This window comes from Balaenoptera borealis (genome assembly GCF_965194805.1).
Source record: "Balaenoptera borealis genome assembly, chromosome: 3".
NCBI lineage: Eukaryota > Metazoa > Chordata > Mammalia > Artiodactyla > Balaenopteridae > Balaenoptera > Balaenoptera borealis.
The window spans coordinates 24,821,950-24,836,472 of NC_138866.1; the positions used below are offsets into that span (position 1 = coordinate 24,821,950).

Below are 14,523 nucleotides of genomic sequence, written 5' to 3' on the forward strand. Positions count from 1 at the left end.
AGTAATAGCAGGAACCCTGCAGCTGTTTTGCGGCTATGAGGGGCACTACCTTAGAAGGACACGCCAGGAAGCTGAGCTGGCAGAATGGAAGACATAAAGAACCTAGGTCCTTAAAAACCACAAAGAAGTGATAGATTAGTCAACCTTGAAACAGCTGACCCTACTTCCAGATGTCCTGTAATGTAAGATAATATAGGTTACTATTATTTATACCACTTTTAGTTGGATTTCCTGATACATGCAGTTAAAAGCATACTAACTGATATAGCTAGTAGCCCCCACCTCCTTATTCTCAAAAGTCGCATTCCTGCAAACCTCTATCCTTACAGCAGATACGTGTTTGGATTTACAAGCCCACTTCTTAAACTGCAAATATCCAGAGGTTAAGCCTATTAGCCACTCTCTCCTTAGTATGAACTACTTTAATCAGGTTTTCTTCCTCTCAAGAACAGGCTGTGATCAATCACAGGGTTGGAGATGAGAGAGAGACAATAGTGGGCAGTGGGAGAGAAGCATGAGGACACACAATACCTGGAATTGGCATGAAAAGAAACACCAGAAGGCTCTGCAGAAAAGTAGCTTTGCCTCCCCTCTGTCTCTAAGTTTCTGGTGGGTACGATAGCCCTAATGCCTCCTAGAAATCATTTTTTTCCTACTAAGCACACTGGAGCACGTGTCATTCCTAAAATCAAGGCACCATTTAGGTCTGGACTCAGAAAAAAATAGTAATACTCATTTCAAACATAAAACAAAATGAGCTTTCCAGTTGGCACCTCTTAGTTGTAAAGCAGAGAAGGGTGACCAGATAGGACTTTTTCCCACCAGAGGCCAAGCCCAGTGACAAGGCAGTACCACTCTGTGCTGCTGCTAACGCGGACGGTGCATGGAGGTGGTGACCTCAGGGCTCATTTCCAGTTTCTCTCCTGAAGGCTGTGAGTGCGGCTCTCTGATCTGCCTCGCGATCCCAGCCCCAGCCACTGCGAAGGAGCCGCTCTGTGCTCTGCACGTAGTCACAGGGCTGGTAATTTCCACGAAAAGCATCTGATGCTTATCTCAGGGAGGAAGATGCCAAATCTTTATTACTGCTATTATTGATATTGACCTTACGGCCACCATTACTTAGGGAGCAGTGAGGCTCTGAGCAGAGAAAAGAGAGAAAAGATGTCAGCTGTCCTCCCAGCCCCAGTGGGTCTGCTGGCACCACCGGGCAGAGACAGGTTCCCAGCTAATGCAGGCATGGCTGCTGGGTCCCAGGACACCCAGGGATCCTCCGAGACTCACAGTGCACTTGCATCTATGGCTGTTCCATAGCTACTGACTGATGCTTCAGAAAGCTTCAGAAAACTAAGGTTTCCAGGTGGCTGCCCCATGCCACTCGGCAACCCCGCCCCCGAGCCCCGGTCAGCTCCCTTTTCCACTGCACCCAGCAATATTCCAAACCTTCATCTCCCCGCTCAAGCCTCCATGCCACCTCCTACCCCCTCTTTCTCAGCAGATGGTCTTACCTCCTACTTCAGAGAAAAAATAGAGGCTATCAGGCTGGTACAACTCAGCTGTCCACTTTCCCCACCTTCCCCCTCTGCCCCACTCACTCATCTGTACCCAGCCTTACTACCTTCCTCTAGCCTCAAACAAAGGCTGCCAAAGCCTAATGTTTCCACCTGTGTCCTTGGAGCCCAATCCCTCCAGGCTCCTCCTAAACCAGATCTATCAGTTACTTCTCTCTCCTAAATCTCCAAGTCCCCAACTCCGCTGTCCCTTCCCCATCAGCTACAGCCTGCCCCAGGTCCCCGCCGCTAATCCTGTGCTCTGCTCTAACCACTACGCTCACCCTCCCCCACCATCCATGGCTAAACATGAAAAGAGCAGTCTACATTAACCATCTCTGCTCCCTGAGGCCTCAGTTCTCTTCCACCCCACTCACCCCACTCTCCCTGCTCTTCCCAAGAACTCTAAGTCGCCAAATCCAAAATACTCTTTTCAGAGCTTTACGAATTTATATTGCATTTGACAACATGAAGTAATTCTGACAGACTATATTCTCCAAGATGGCTGCAACAATACCTCCCACTCTAATGCTCTTCTGGAACCATGCCACTCCCCCATCAAGAGGTAGAGTCTGTTTCCCTGCCTCTTAAACCAAGGGGGACTTTGTGACTCTTGCTCTTACCAATAAAGTAAGGAAGAAGTAACCTGCGTGACTGCCACGGCTAGGTCATAAAACTATGATGTGCTTTCAGCCTTATTCTCTTGGGACACTCCCTCTTCGAACCCAGCCACCATGCTGTGAGGAAGCCCAACCAGCCTTGGAGAGGCCTTGGTGAGGATCTAAGGCCCTGACCCACAGCCCCGGCTGAGCGCCCAGCCAACAGCCAGAACCCACTTGCCAGCCGTGTGAGTGGGTCCTCCTGTTGCAGTTAAGCCACCCCAGCTGGCGCCACATAAAACAGAGATGAGTCTCTCTACCACACCCTGCCCAGATTGCAGAGTCATGAGCAAAATACACGACTGGCGTTTTAAGCCACTACGTTTTGAGGTGGCTCATCATGCAGACTAGTGGCTGTATCAGTTGGGATGCTAGATAACCGACAGTGCTCTGTTCTTTACATTGTTTTCATTGGATGTAGCTGCTCAGTCCTGGTTCTCCTCTAATCCCTCTGACCATGCCCTCTTAGTTCCCTCAGGAACTCATCCTCCTGGGCACACTCCCCAGAAGATGCTCCTCACCGTTCTTTCTTTGCCCCCTCCTTTTATTTTTACTCTATACAGCTAATCTAAGTCATCTCAGCTACTGCCCCAGATTCGGCTCCCATGAGTCTCCTTGCTGATAAATCCAGAATCTGTATTTCCAGCCTGAACTGCAGACCGACAGAGAGATCCTGATCTAAAACTACTGACGGCAATGTCTCACAGAACATACTTGCTCCATCACCCACTCCACTTGCTCTGACATCCAGCCCACCCCTTTAATCTCATAAGAAACTACATTCCCCAGGCTCCCTTGCCAACCGGCTTCCAGCTAGGTTTGGTGGAATACGGGGGGTGGGCGGGGGGGAACAGGAGGAGGTGAAACACCCACTGCCTCAAACAGCATCTGTGTCTCCAACCCCAGGTGACAGGCCCGAGGTCTGTGGTCCACTCCCCTCAGGTGGCCCCAGCACCTGGGCTCCAGGGAACCACCTCTTCTCCTTGTCCCTCCACCTGGAGGGTGGCAGTGGCTTGCTGCTATTGGTGACTATCTCACCATTCCACTTGGCTTCTCAGCAATTCCATCCCCTGTGAACCCCATGTTCTGTTTTAAATTCCCTCTGAAATACCTAGAGCAAGTTCTTTTTTCCCCCCCAACTGAATCCCGACTGATACACATCGTTAAAGGCACCGAAATTTAATCATTTAAGCCAGAAACTTACAATTTGTTTTCATTTTCATTCATACCAGTATTTTCCCCCACCCCACGTAAAGCTGGTCACAAAGTCCTGACGATTCCACCCTGTGAATCCATGCCTCTCCTCCACCCCCATTACACTGCCTTGGTTCACATCATCATTTCTCTCTCAGACCAAGGCTGCAGCCCCTCAATTAGTCTCCCTGGCTACAGTCTTTCTGCCTTCCAATACATCCTCCAGACTGTCAACAGACTTTTATTTCTAAGGCACATCTGATCACGACATTCCCCTGATTAAAATTCTTAAATGGTTCCCCACTGACTACAGAAGAAAATCAGATCTGCTCGGTTCCACAGTAAATACGTACTTACTATGTATACCATTCTGCGCCTGAGCCTGGAATACGAGGCCCTTCATGTTCTGTCCTGCCTACCTTCCCAGCCTCATCTGCACCCACGCCCAGCTCGTTCCGTCTGAACCAGCTGAAGCTCTCCAAGCACACCCTGCTCCCCTAAGACTCAGGGCCTTCGCACAGGCTGGGTCATGCTTCCCCTGCCCGGCTGTCTCGTGGGTGCCTTGGTGAAGCCCCCCTGATGCCCCCAACAGTCCAGGCACAGGGCTCCACGGCACTCCGCAAACACCCCCTTGACGGAGCTCATAGTCAAGGGCTGTTTTGTGTACAAGCCTGTCTGCTCCACTAAATGGGGAGCTCCCCTGAAGATGAAGATGCAGGTCACTCACTCTTGTGTCCTATGTCCGTGTTAAGTTTAGTCAAAGTGAGCTGAAAGAATAAACTACGTGTCCAAGGTGAGGAAAGGGAACCAAGGAAAGGGAAAGAGAAAAGGAAGGAGCGGGACAAGCTGGCTGGGTAGGCAGACTGTTGACCTCCACTGGGGGTGCTGGCCACCGCCCAAGCCCTGGCCGCTCACCCTTTTTCCTTGCTCCAGGCATGGAGCTAGAAAAGTCCAGAGGCACAGTCCCCACTACAGCTGTCCCAGGGCCATTTTAGGGCATACACATTTTGTTCATTCAAAACAAAATATCAGGGAAGCAAATGTGCAACCTGCATAAATATTTCTATGTGATCTGCCTGTCATTTCCATATCCCCTGATTGACCACATGCTCTCTTTTGTTATAATTTAACAAATTAGGAAGTAACTTTTTCTACCCCCAAGGAAATCACCTGTGGGTCATCTCATTTCTACAATATCCCCCTGAGGTCTCCTTGGCCCCGGCAGCTGCCCACCGTGTTCTGAGACCACCCACAGACAGTTCCCAGGAATGAATCAAAAATCAAGCAACCCTGCCATGGGTCCCCTGGTCACAGCGCTGTCATGACACCTTTGTGGTCTCAAGCTCTCCTCTTTCACTCTGCTGCTCAAAGGGCCACACACACTCCAAACTATAGGCCTTGAACCAGTTTCACTGGGACTGCCTGGATCCCAGGGAAATGTAGAATGAGTATGAAGGAACGGGAAGGTGGAAGGCTCTCACCTCCATCAGAAGAATGTCCTTTGAGCTCTGAGCCTGCACCTTTGGGTGCTGGACCTTCACGGCCACCGTCCGCCCATCATGCAGCACCGCCTTGTGGACCTGGGCCAGAGAGGCAGCTCCCAGAGGGGTGTCGTCAAAGCTCATGAACAAATCATGAATCTGTCAAGAGTGGAGAGAGGACAGAGCAATTAAGATGACTCGATTCAGTGAGAGGGGCCAGGAGGATGGGCCAGGACCAGCACTGCCTAGTGCCCCCCAGACAGATTTTCTCCTCTATCAGTTGCTTTGCCTGGGCCCTTTACTGCCATGGAAATTCACACCAGCCACGTGCAGGGAGTGAGACAGAAAACACACGTGGAGGGTGGGTCTCATACCTGTGCATGGGTACCCTGAGCACCTCCATCTAAAGCCAAAAAAGTACCATCTCGAGTGTTCAGAACCGTGCAACATCCACCCATTTAATTACCCACCATTGTGTCTCCGAGGCTCCCACATATGGATAACGATCAAAAGTTAACAGAACCTGGGTCCAGGGCAGCCCAAGCCCGGGGATCATATGGAAGATATTCCAACCCCGCCAATCTGGAAAGCTCAAGGAAGCCCAGGCTAGAGGCTCCAAACCCAACAGCTACCACTTGTTGCTGCCTGAGCCTCAACGTGGGTCCCCAAGTCCGCTCTTGACCCAGCCACCTGGCAGAGATCTCTGCACACCAGAGCCCTGCTTTCGGTCTTCATGTGTGATGCCACCCCAAGTACCTTGGGCAGATCCCTGCCCCTTCTGTGCCTCACTTTCTCTAGGAAATGGAACATATACCCCTTACTCTTCCATCTTCTCTTCCCTTCTTCCTTCCCTCCTTCCCTCTTAGAAATGCCATTCCAGTTCTCCTGAAGGAAAACGTCTGTCTGACTTGAGTGGTCAGATAAATGGTCCAGATATGAATATTCTACCAGATGGGAAGGAGGGCCCCAAAAGCCTTTTGCAAAATTGTCCAGGCCTGAAATTCCCATCCCTTCCATTTCTTGAATTCCCTGTATAGCCCCACAATTCTGGAAAGGCCAGACATATACATACACACACACACACACACACACACACACACGCGCGCGCGAATGTGTATATGTATGCCACACGCCTCCCCTCCTCCTCACACCGCCCAGGCTCTCACGCTGAGGTCCACTCAGTCCGTGCCCCTGTTGCCTCTCTTTGTCCCCCTCCTGCAGCAGCCACTCCATCCTACCCCTCAGCCCCCCTCCTCTCCTTGGACTTCAGAGGTCACACGACCCACGGCCACCACCCCATCCCTTTGTTTGCTAGGCTGCACCATCACTTTGCTAATCTCATCTCATAAATCACTCCCTCCAGTCCTGTCATCATTTTGGTGGCTTTCACTAACTCCATGCCATTTATCAACATCCTGCGGGGACCAAAGGTCCAGGCAACACGGGAGGGGCCTACCCTTTTCTGTCACGGGAGATGGGTACAGATTGGCTTCCCGTCCCCCTTCTTCCTTATTGGGTTTTTATTTGTACCCCTCCTATTGCCCCCTTCCCCAACTTGCCTTTTTCCCTCTCTCGTGAGTTCTGGGCTCCCTAAGGGCCAGATTCTTCCCACATCATCCCCCTGAATCACCCTGGGTCTCTCCACACAAGAACCCTTTATCCTGGACCTGGGCTTAGATTAAGAAAGAAAGGGCCATCGGCCCCATAACGCGTTAGAACATCAGTTCCAAATAGGCAGCAATTTTTTTCTGTTTTGTTCGCTGCTGACTTCCCTACACTTAGAACAGGACTGGAACTAGTCAGTGCTAAACAAGTATTTGTTGAAGGACTGAATCCACTATTCTTTCTATTGGAGAGGGATTGTATCAGCTCTTTCCTCCTTTTGAAATGGCTGGACGATCCTGCTCCCACACTGCTACTATTCCAAAGGCCTCAAACATAAAAGCACATGTCACGAGTGGGATTTACCTAGGTGGACTTCACCTGTTACTCCAGAGTGGGGTGAGACCCTGGCCTGATCAATCAGAACCCCGGGTACCTCAGGCCACACTGATTACATCAGAGATTGACACGTGACCCAACTGGTCCAATCAGACTCAACTGTTTTACTTTTGCTTGAACTGTAGAAGCGCTTTTCTTTCTTTCTGCTCAACTTGAAGCTGAATATTGAACTTGAAGCCTGGAGCTACCAGGGGTCACACAGTAGCAACAAAGAGGAAAGCAGAGCCAAGAGAGAGAGTGAATCCTGGTCACAATGGCTGAGCCCCTGGGTCTAGCCATGCCTGGATACCCACCCTATAGTATCTTTTTCTGCTGAAGGTAGTTTGAGTTGTTTTCTGTCACACACAACTGAAGGGGCTCTGACTGACGCAGTGTGTTCTCAGGCCCCAGCAGGGATAGATAAAAGAAACCTGGGCATGGTGCCCGGTACCCCCAAGAGGCCAGTATGTGACAGTTCCATTTCCTCCCCACCCTCTTGCTGGGACTGGGATCCAGGAACCGAAGGGAGATGGAACTTCAGCAACATTCCTGTCCGTTACATAATGAGATCAACACCACTTCCTTGGAAAGCCTCTGGTGATTCCTGAAGGAGCACCAAGGAGAATGTTTTCTGGAGAAAAGCTGTGAACTCAGACCCTCACCTCTGGCAGCTAGGATGGGCGAGGGGACCTGGGGGTCATCTGACCCCACTCCCACCCCAAGCCTCCGCCTGGTTCCCTGGGAACACTTGCTCGTTCTCTGAGAAGGACAACCAGTCTTCAAATCAGAGTCACTGCAGGGACGCTGCAGAGTCACTGCAACTGACGAGTGACATGGCATCACTAGTGCTGTGTGGCAGGAACAGCTGCCAGGAGCGCTGCAGGGGGCGGGGGGGGTGCAGGGGGAGGAACGCGCCAAGGCAAGCATATCCCAATCTTCAGGGTAAGAGGAAGACTGGTCCCCCATATCCCCAGGGAATGGGGAGGGGGGCCTCCCACAGTTCCCTGCTCCCACCAGGGGTCGGGGGGGGGGGTCCCAAGATACCACCAAAGCCCAGGTGCCCATTCAGCACCCTGCACAAGGCCCAGCTGTAAGGACTTGCCCAAATCCTCAATTTGACCAGTGGAAGCAAAGAGGCATGGCAAGTGAGGATGCACTACTCACTCGGCCCAGGGAACCTGTTGGGCAGATATCCCGCCCACCCCACCCCACCCATGCACGCCCACCACCTCCGGGGTGCCCCTGCAGCCATCCTCTTCCCCTTTATCAGTAAGCACGTCAGACACCCACACCCTCCTGTGCTTACACACACTCACACACAACACACACACACAATTATTGATTGCTAGTGAATGTTCCTAGCCCGCTCATAAAGAACCGTAATTAAAGATTGGGGCTACAGGCTGTAATTAAATATGAATAAAGTATCTCTAAATGGAACCTTGATTCAAAGTGTTCGCTGGAAGTACTTTATGCTGATAGAGAGTAAGGAAAAATAGACCCTGTCCCGAAAGCAGAATTTTACCCCTCGTGCAGCTGAAACAAACGTCACCCCCCTCCAATCAGGCCTCATCCCCCAGACCTTTAGCAGAAAACCATTAGCAGAAACAAACTGCAGCATTTGCAGCAATTAGATTCAAGCAGGGCCCTCAGCTGCCTCCAGTCACTCGCAGAAACCTCTCTCCCCTTCTAAGGCTTTCTTTCCCCTGTTCTTTTTTTTCTCCCTCTGGGTCTGGCGGCAAAATCAATTAACTAAAACAACTACATTTTAAAATGACGTTATGTGCTTTTTAATTACTGTCAGCCCATGATTCAAATATATCGATGTCCCTGTCTGGAAAAGGAAAAATAATCAGGGGAAAAGTTTCTCTAGCTTTGTATGGTCTGGGTGTGTGTGTGTGTGTGTGTGTGTGTGTGTGTGTGTGTAAGGGGTGGGGAGTTTATGAACATCAGAAGGGCAAGAAGAAACGTGTCACCTCCTAGGGGCTTAGCTGACCAGGGGCTCAGGTTAAGACTTCAGCACGTCTATATGAGATGATGGATGTGAACTAAATTTACTGCAGTAATCATTTCACAATATATGTAAGTCAAACCATCACGCTGTACGCCTTAAACTAATACAGTGATGGATGTCAATTATACCTCAATAAAACAGGAAGAAAAAAAAATGTCAGCAGACTGCCTTCAGCTGGGGTCCAAGAATCAAGAGACCACGTGACATGATGCCCTGGTACTGGGCAGACTGAGAGACCCTCCAGAAAATCAACCAGGAGGATTCCCATAAAGCCAGGTTACCAGGCAATGTTTCCAAAATGCCACATTAAGCAGCCAAGCACTGGCCAGGTCCTCATTCAGCCCAAAATAAGGAGGCAGGAAGTCAGGATCTTCTAGAGAAGCCTCAATATGACCCCTGGGGGGAGTTTCACTTGGGTCTCTTAGCCAGCCCCACCAGAGCCTGCAGCCCAGGCAGCCCCAGCCTCATGGGGACTGGCCCATCAGTCACAAGATGGGGGATGTCCCAGATTTTCCAAGATGGTCCAATTTCAAATACTTTATCCTGTTGTCCCCATACTCATTCACATCAGACATATTCTGGATTCAGAAACTACATCACCAAAAGATAATGCTAACAAATCCAGCAAACCCTGAACTGGCCAGCTCCGGATGAAGACAGAAGCAAATCCAGGCCTTGATGCCAAGGCCAGGCAGTTCCCACTTAGGAGCCAGGAAGGCTGCCCAGGGCACCTGAGCAGGTTACCATGGCATCAGCAGCAAACAACATCTGGCTCTCAAGGTCTTGAGATGGCCCACCCCACACCTGGCTGGGTGCCAGCAGCCATCCACTGCTGCCTGATGGGGAGAAGGACAAGTCCCCGTGCTAATGAAGTGGCTAGAGTGAACCGTACCCACCCCAGCCTGAGGCAGACAATAGAGCTCTAGCTGGCTAGGACTCTGCAAAAACACTGATGTCTGATGTCTGCCTTGGGCAGAAAATCCATCCCCCCTCTCAGCACCAGGAAGCCCTACATCTCACAGTCACCCTATCAGCTGATACCCCATTTTGCTGCAATTCCTGCCCCCCAAGTAGAGGCTGGACTTAATGACCCACTCCTAACAAATAGCACATGGAGGAAGTGACAGTGTCCAATTTCCAAGACTGTCACCAAGATGTCCTCCTTGCTTTGTCTCTTGGAATGCTTGTTCAGGAGGAAGCAAGTTGCCATGTCATGAGGACACTCAAGCAACCTGTGGAGACGTCCATGTGGTAAGGAACCGAGGCTTCCTGCCAACAGTGGGCCATCTTGGAAGCAGCTCCTCCCTCTCCACTCAGGCCTTCAGATGACTCTACCCCAGCTAACATCTCGACTAGAACCTCATGAAGAGACTGAGCCAAAGCTATCCACTAAGCCACTCCCAAATTCCTGACCCGCAGAAACTGTAAGATATCAGATGTCTGTTGTTTTAAGGCACTAAGTTTTGGGGTAATTTGTTATGCAGCAATAGCTAATTAATGTACCCCAAGCACACCCTGCCAGACATCACTAATCATTCACAGCCTTCACTCCTGCTGGGCCCAGGTGATGCCTCAAAATCTCTCTCAACCCCAGTGTTCCACGCAGCCACTACCAACTGACAAAAGGTAAGATATGAAATGAAACCAATTTGCCATTTCTTAGCCTAAGCCAATGAATATTTACTGCAGGCCCATCAAATGACAGACGCCATGCTAGGAACATGGGCCAACAAAACAGGCAGTCCCTAGCCATGAGGAGACCTTGGTCCAGCAGAATGTCCTACTGGAAAAAGGCAACAGCCTCTGAAAAACACACCTGCATTTTAGCAGTACCTGCTGGAGAAAGTGCCCCCTGCCCAGTGCTGCGTAACCCAGCCCTGAAAAGACCGTCTGGCAAGGTAAGAAGAGGGGACCTCCAATATCGCCATGTAGACCCCGGGGGGTCAGGGGAGGGGACAAGGCATCCAGGTGTGTCTCCGTCTCCCCACGCAATAGCTGCCCTGCCTCAAGGTGGGAGCAGCCCCATCTCCAGCTTCCCACTCAGAACAATTTATTATAATAAAAATCGTAATGACAATAATAGCTCAAGGACACCTAGAACCTGTTTTCCATGGAATCTGTGTTCTTTCTGGGGTTCTAAAAGATCAAAGTGTTGGTTCTGCAGAGCTATTAGCTATTGCTACTGCCAAGCTGGGCCAACAGCAGAACTTGAGGCCCTTCTCAACAAGGGTCCTCCCCAGAAATTACAAAACAGCATTCCTGTCTAAGTTCTTGCAAGGAGGCTGGCACGATGCTAAACTCTTACCAGTTTGCTGAAGAGCCTCCAGGTACAGGATAATCATCTACCTGGCTCTGCCAAGGGCATCACAGGTCAGACCAAGCTTCTTTTCTCCTGCAGGATGGTGACAAGTAGCTGACAGAAAGAGAAGCAAGAAGCCAGGAGCAGCCCACCCTAGGATGGCCATGGGCATGCTCCCTGGGAATGCCCACCTGCTGGCCAGGACAGGCGGATCTGAGAGGCAGCAAGGCATAGTGATTCCAGTGCAAGCTCTGGGGCAAACTGCCCCGACTCAAATTCTGGCTCCAAGGTGCATCAGCTTCGGCAGTGACACAATCCCTCTGTACCTCAGCTTCCTCATCTGTAAAATGGGAATTTGGGTACCTACCTCATAGAGTTGTATGAAACAACATACATAAAGGGTCTAGAATAGAGCCTACAGAAGGCCCCCAATAATTGTAGCAGGAGTAGTGGGTGCCCCACCTGATGCCTCCATGAAGAGGACAGAGTGGTCTAATGAAAAGAGCACTGGATAAGGAGGCTCTCAGGTCTGTTCTGTCAATGAGTAAAAGCCACCATCCTCTTTTACCCAAAGACTCCTAACTGGTCTGCCCACTCACGTTCCTTTCTGTGCCAAGCCATCTTCCCCATACAGCTAAGGTGAGTTTTCCAAACATAAGCTGATCATGTCACTTCTTGCTTCAACTACTTCACCAGCTTCCCAGGGCCAAAATCCTTAGGACAACCCACAGGGTCTGATCCTGCCTACATGTCCTGCCCCTTCTCCTCCCTCTGCCCTCCCCAAGCTCCATCTGCCCTGAAGAGATGGCCTCTTTTGACCACCAGCACGCTCCCTCACTGCCCAGGGCCTTTGCACGTGCCATCCCCTCTGCCTAGAAGGAATGAATAGGAATTCTTCATCGAGGGAATTCCTACCCATCCTTCAAATCACAGCTCAACTGTCACCTCCTCAGGGAAGCCTCCCTGTGTACATTCTCAGAGTTCATTGCCTTTCTCAAGAGCAATTACACAACTGCACTTTTGCCTCAATTTATATTTGCTTCATCTCCCTCCTTCCTTCTAGATGATAGACTTCTGTTTTTGCTCAGCATTGCATCCAAGGCACCTGGCACACAGTTGGTGCCCAATATGTATTTCCTCGTGAATGAATGGATGTGAGGTTTGATTTCCCCATCCTCTTCCTGGTGAGGGGTCTCCAGGTCTTCCAGCTGATCCAGGAGAGCTAAAACACCTCCCGGAAGTGGCTACAGTTCCCTCAAGGTGGCTGGGCACTTCGAGAGCTGTGGGTAGAGGGACTCTATGGAAATGTTGTGATAATAATGATTAATAAAAAGCAGATAAACACCCAGTGTGGCCAGCCAGCCCGGGAAGCCATCCATTAGATCTGTCATTCATTAGAGGTGGGGGAGGGCACAGTCCAATCAGATCTTCTCAGTTTAAGCAAACCTTCTGTAAATTGTAGGCTGCAGGCACTGACATTTGATAAATTATTCTTCATAACCCACCATTGGCTGTCATAAATCTAATCTTTCAACATTTCCCATCTTAATAACTTGTCCAGTTGCACAGGGTGACAGGTCTATGTCTCTGCCTGTGACAGAGATCTCTGCGGTAAAGAGACCAGAGATCCTAGGCAGTGCTGTATGAAGTTGAGAACTCCCACAGCCTGGGCCCCACCAGGGCAGGCATCACCTGGGTGATCAGAGTACAGAGATGATGAGCTGTCCGTGGGGCTGCAGAGCGCCCGGGGAGTCCAGTGCTCACACCCCATCCCAGGGTCCAGAGACAGGCGGTGGCCAGGAGCTCAGACCCAAGAACCGGGCAGGCTGAGCTCTACACCCTCCACTGCATGCCTGCCCATGTGAGGACTCACCACTTCTTCCCTGAACTTGAACTTGGTTGGAATAAGGGATGTCAGGATATCTTTGTTCTGCAGGCACTGAATGCTCAACCATGGGTAATTCCTTGTATTTGCATAATATCTTGCTCTTATGTAATTCTCAACCCTCTCTTGAGGTTAAGGTAGAGGAGATACAATCACCCCCATTGTACAGAGTAGAATATATTCCCTAAAGGTCATTCGTTTATTCATCCAACAAATGCTTATTGAGTGACTACTATGTGCAGGGCCCTGTGCTGGTCAGTGGGGACTCAGTGGGGAGTGAGTCCAAATTGGGTATGGCCACCAGCCTCTGGAGTTACTACAGGAACGTGAAGTCCAATAGGGAGACAGGAATTAATCACGAAATCACAAAGAAAGATAAATGTCCAGCTCTGATAAGTGCATGAAGAGAGAGGTAGCTGGTACCATAAGAGCCTGTGTTCAGAGGATTAAACCCAGGCTGGGAGAACTTCTTGGAGGAGGAGACAAAGAACTGAGCTCTGAAGGATGAGGAACCAGTTAACTAGTTAACTAGCTGAAGAAAGGAAAGAGGAGCCTTCCAGGCAGAGGGGACAGCCTGTGTGAACCATGAATAAGGGGAATAAGTTATGGAGACAGCAGAGAGCCAGAGAGAAGATGACCACCAACTCCCAACCTGGAATCCAGGCCCACTTGGGCTCCCCGGGTCTCCCCCTGGTTGGCGAGGAGGGTCCTCATCCACAGCTCATGCCCACGGCGGAGAAAGCCTGGCCATAGTGACTTGCATTCATACTTCTAAAACCAGATGGGCTCACCCTCACAAAACCCCAAAGGCCTTCTCCCAACAACCTTCAGATGTTCCTACATCCAAAAATATAGGAAGGCAAAAACTAAAGCCTAAGCATTCTTTGCTTATAGCGGCACCATTTGCTGTCAGGACAGACTTCCTTAGCCTTTGGGAGGTGGCAAAATGCCACACGGCAAATGAGCCCAAGCTATGTTCCTATGCCTCAGAGCCCCAAACAAGAAGGTTCGCGTACCAAAGCCCTTGCGATCTTTCTATAACACCTGAGCGTGTTCCATCCAATAAGAAGTTTCCCAGATTTACTTTGCATGTGACAGCAGCAGTGCCCAGGAAACTTAGAGGGAGGTAACCCCAGACTTGCTGGATCTACGGGGAAGATAAAGCTCACATTTGGGGGAAACCACGCACACTCCTGGCTAACCCTATCTGCCAACATATAGCCAAGTGGCCTTGGGCAAACTGCTTAGCTGCACTAACGTTCTGCAAATGGGAGTGATAATAATACCCATTGGTAGGGGAGTTCTAAAGGTTAAAGGATATTATGCATCTAGAGAGGGGGCCAGGAAACTATAGCCCATGGGCCAAACTAGGCCACTGCCTGCTTTTCTGTAGCCCACAAGCAAAGAATACTTTTTTACATTTTTAAGAGAGAAAAATCAAAATGATAATATTTTGTGACATGT

The 14,523-nt window shown here is 50.2% G+C and overlaps 1 protein-coding gene across 10 annotated transcripts in view; it reads right to left on the reverse strand.

The window, feature by feature from the left end:
- The window catches only part of ADCK1 (aarF domain containing kinase 1), a 110,903-nt gene that overhangs the window by 32,124 nt on the left and 64,256 nt on the right, over positions 1-14,523 (reverse strand). For all 10 annotated transcript variants that reach the window (XM_082384717.1, XM_082384719.1, XM_082384718.1 and 7 more), the window contains one exon: positions 4,882-5,040. In XM_082384717.1, coding sequence (XP_082240843.1) covers positions 4,882-5,040 — 159 coding nt within the window. The remainder of the gene's footprint in view (positions 1-4,881; positions 5,041-14,523) is intronic.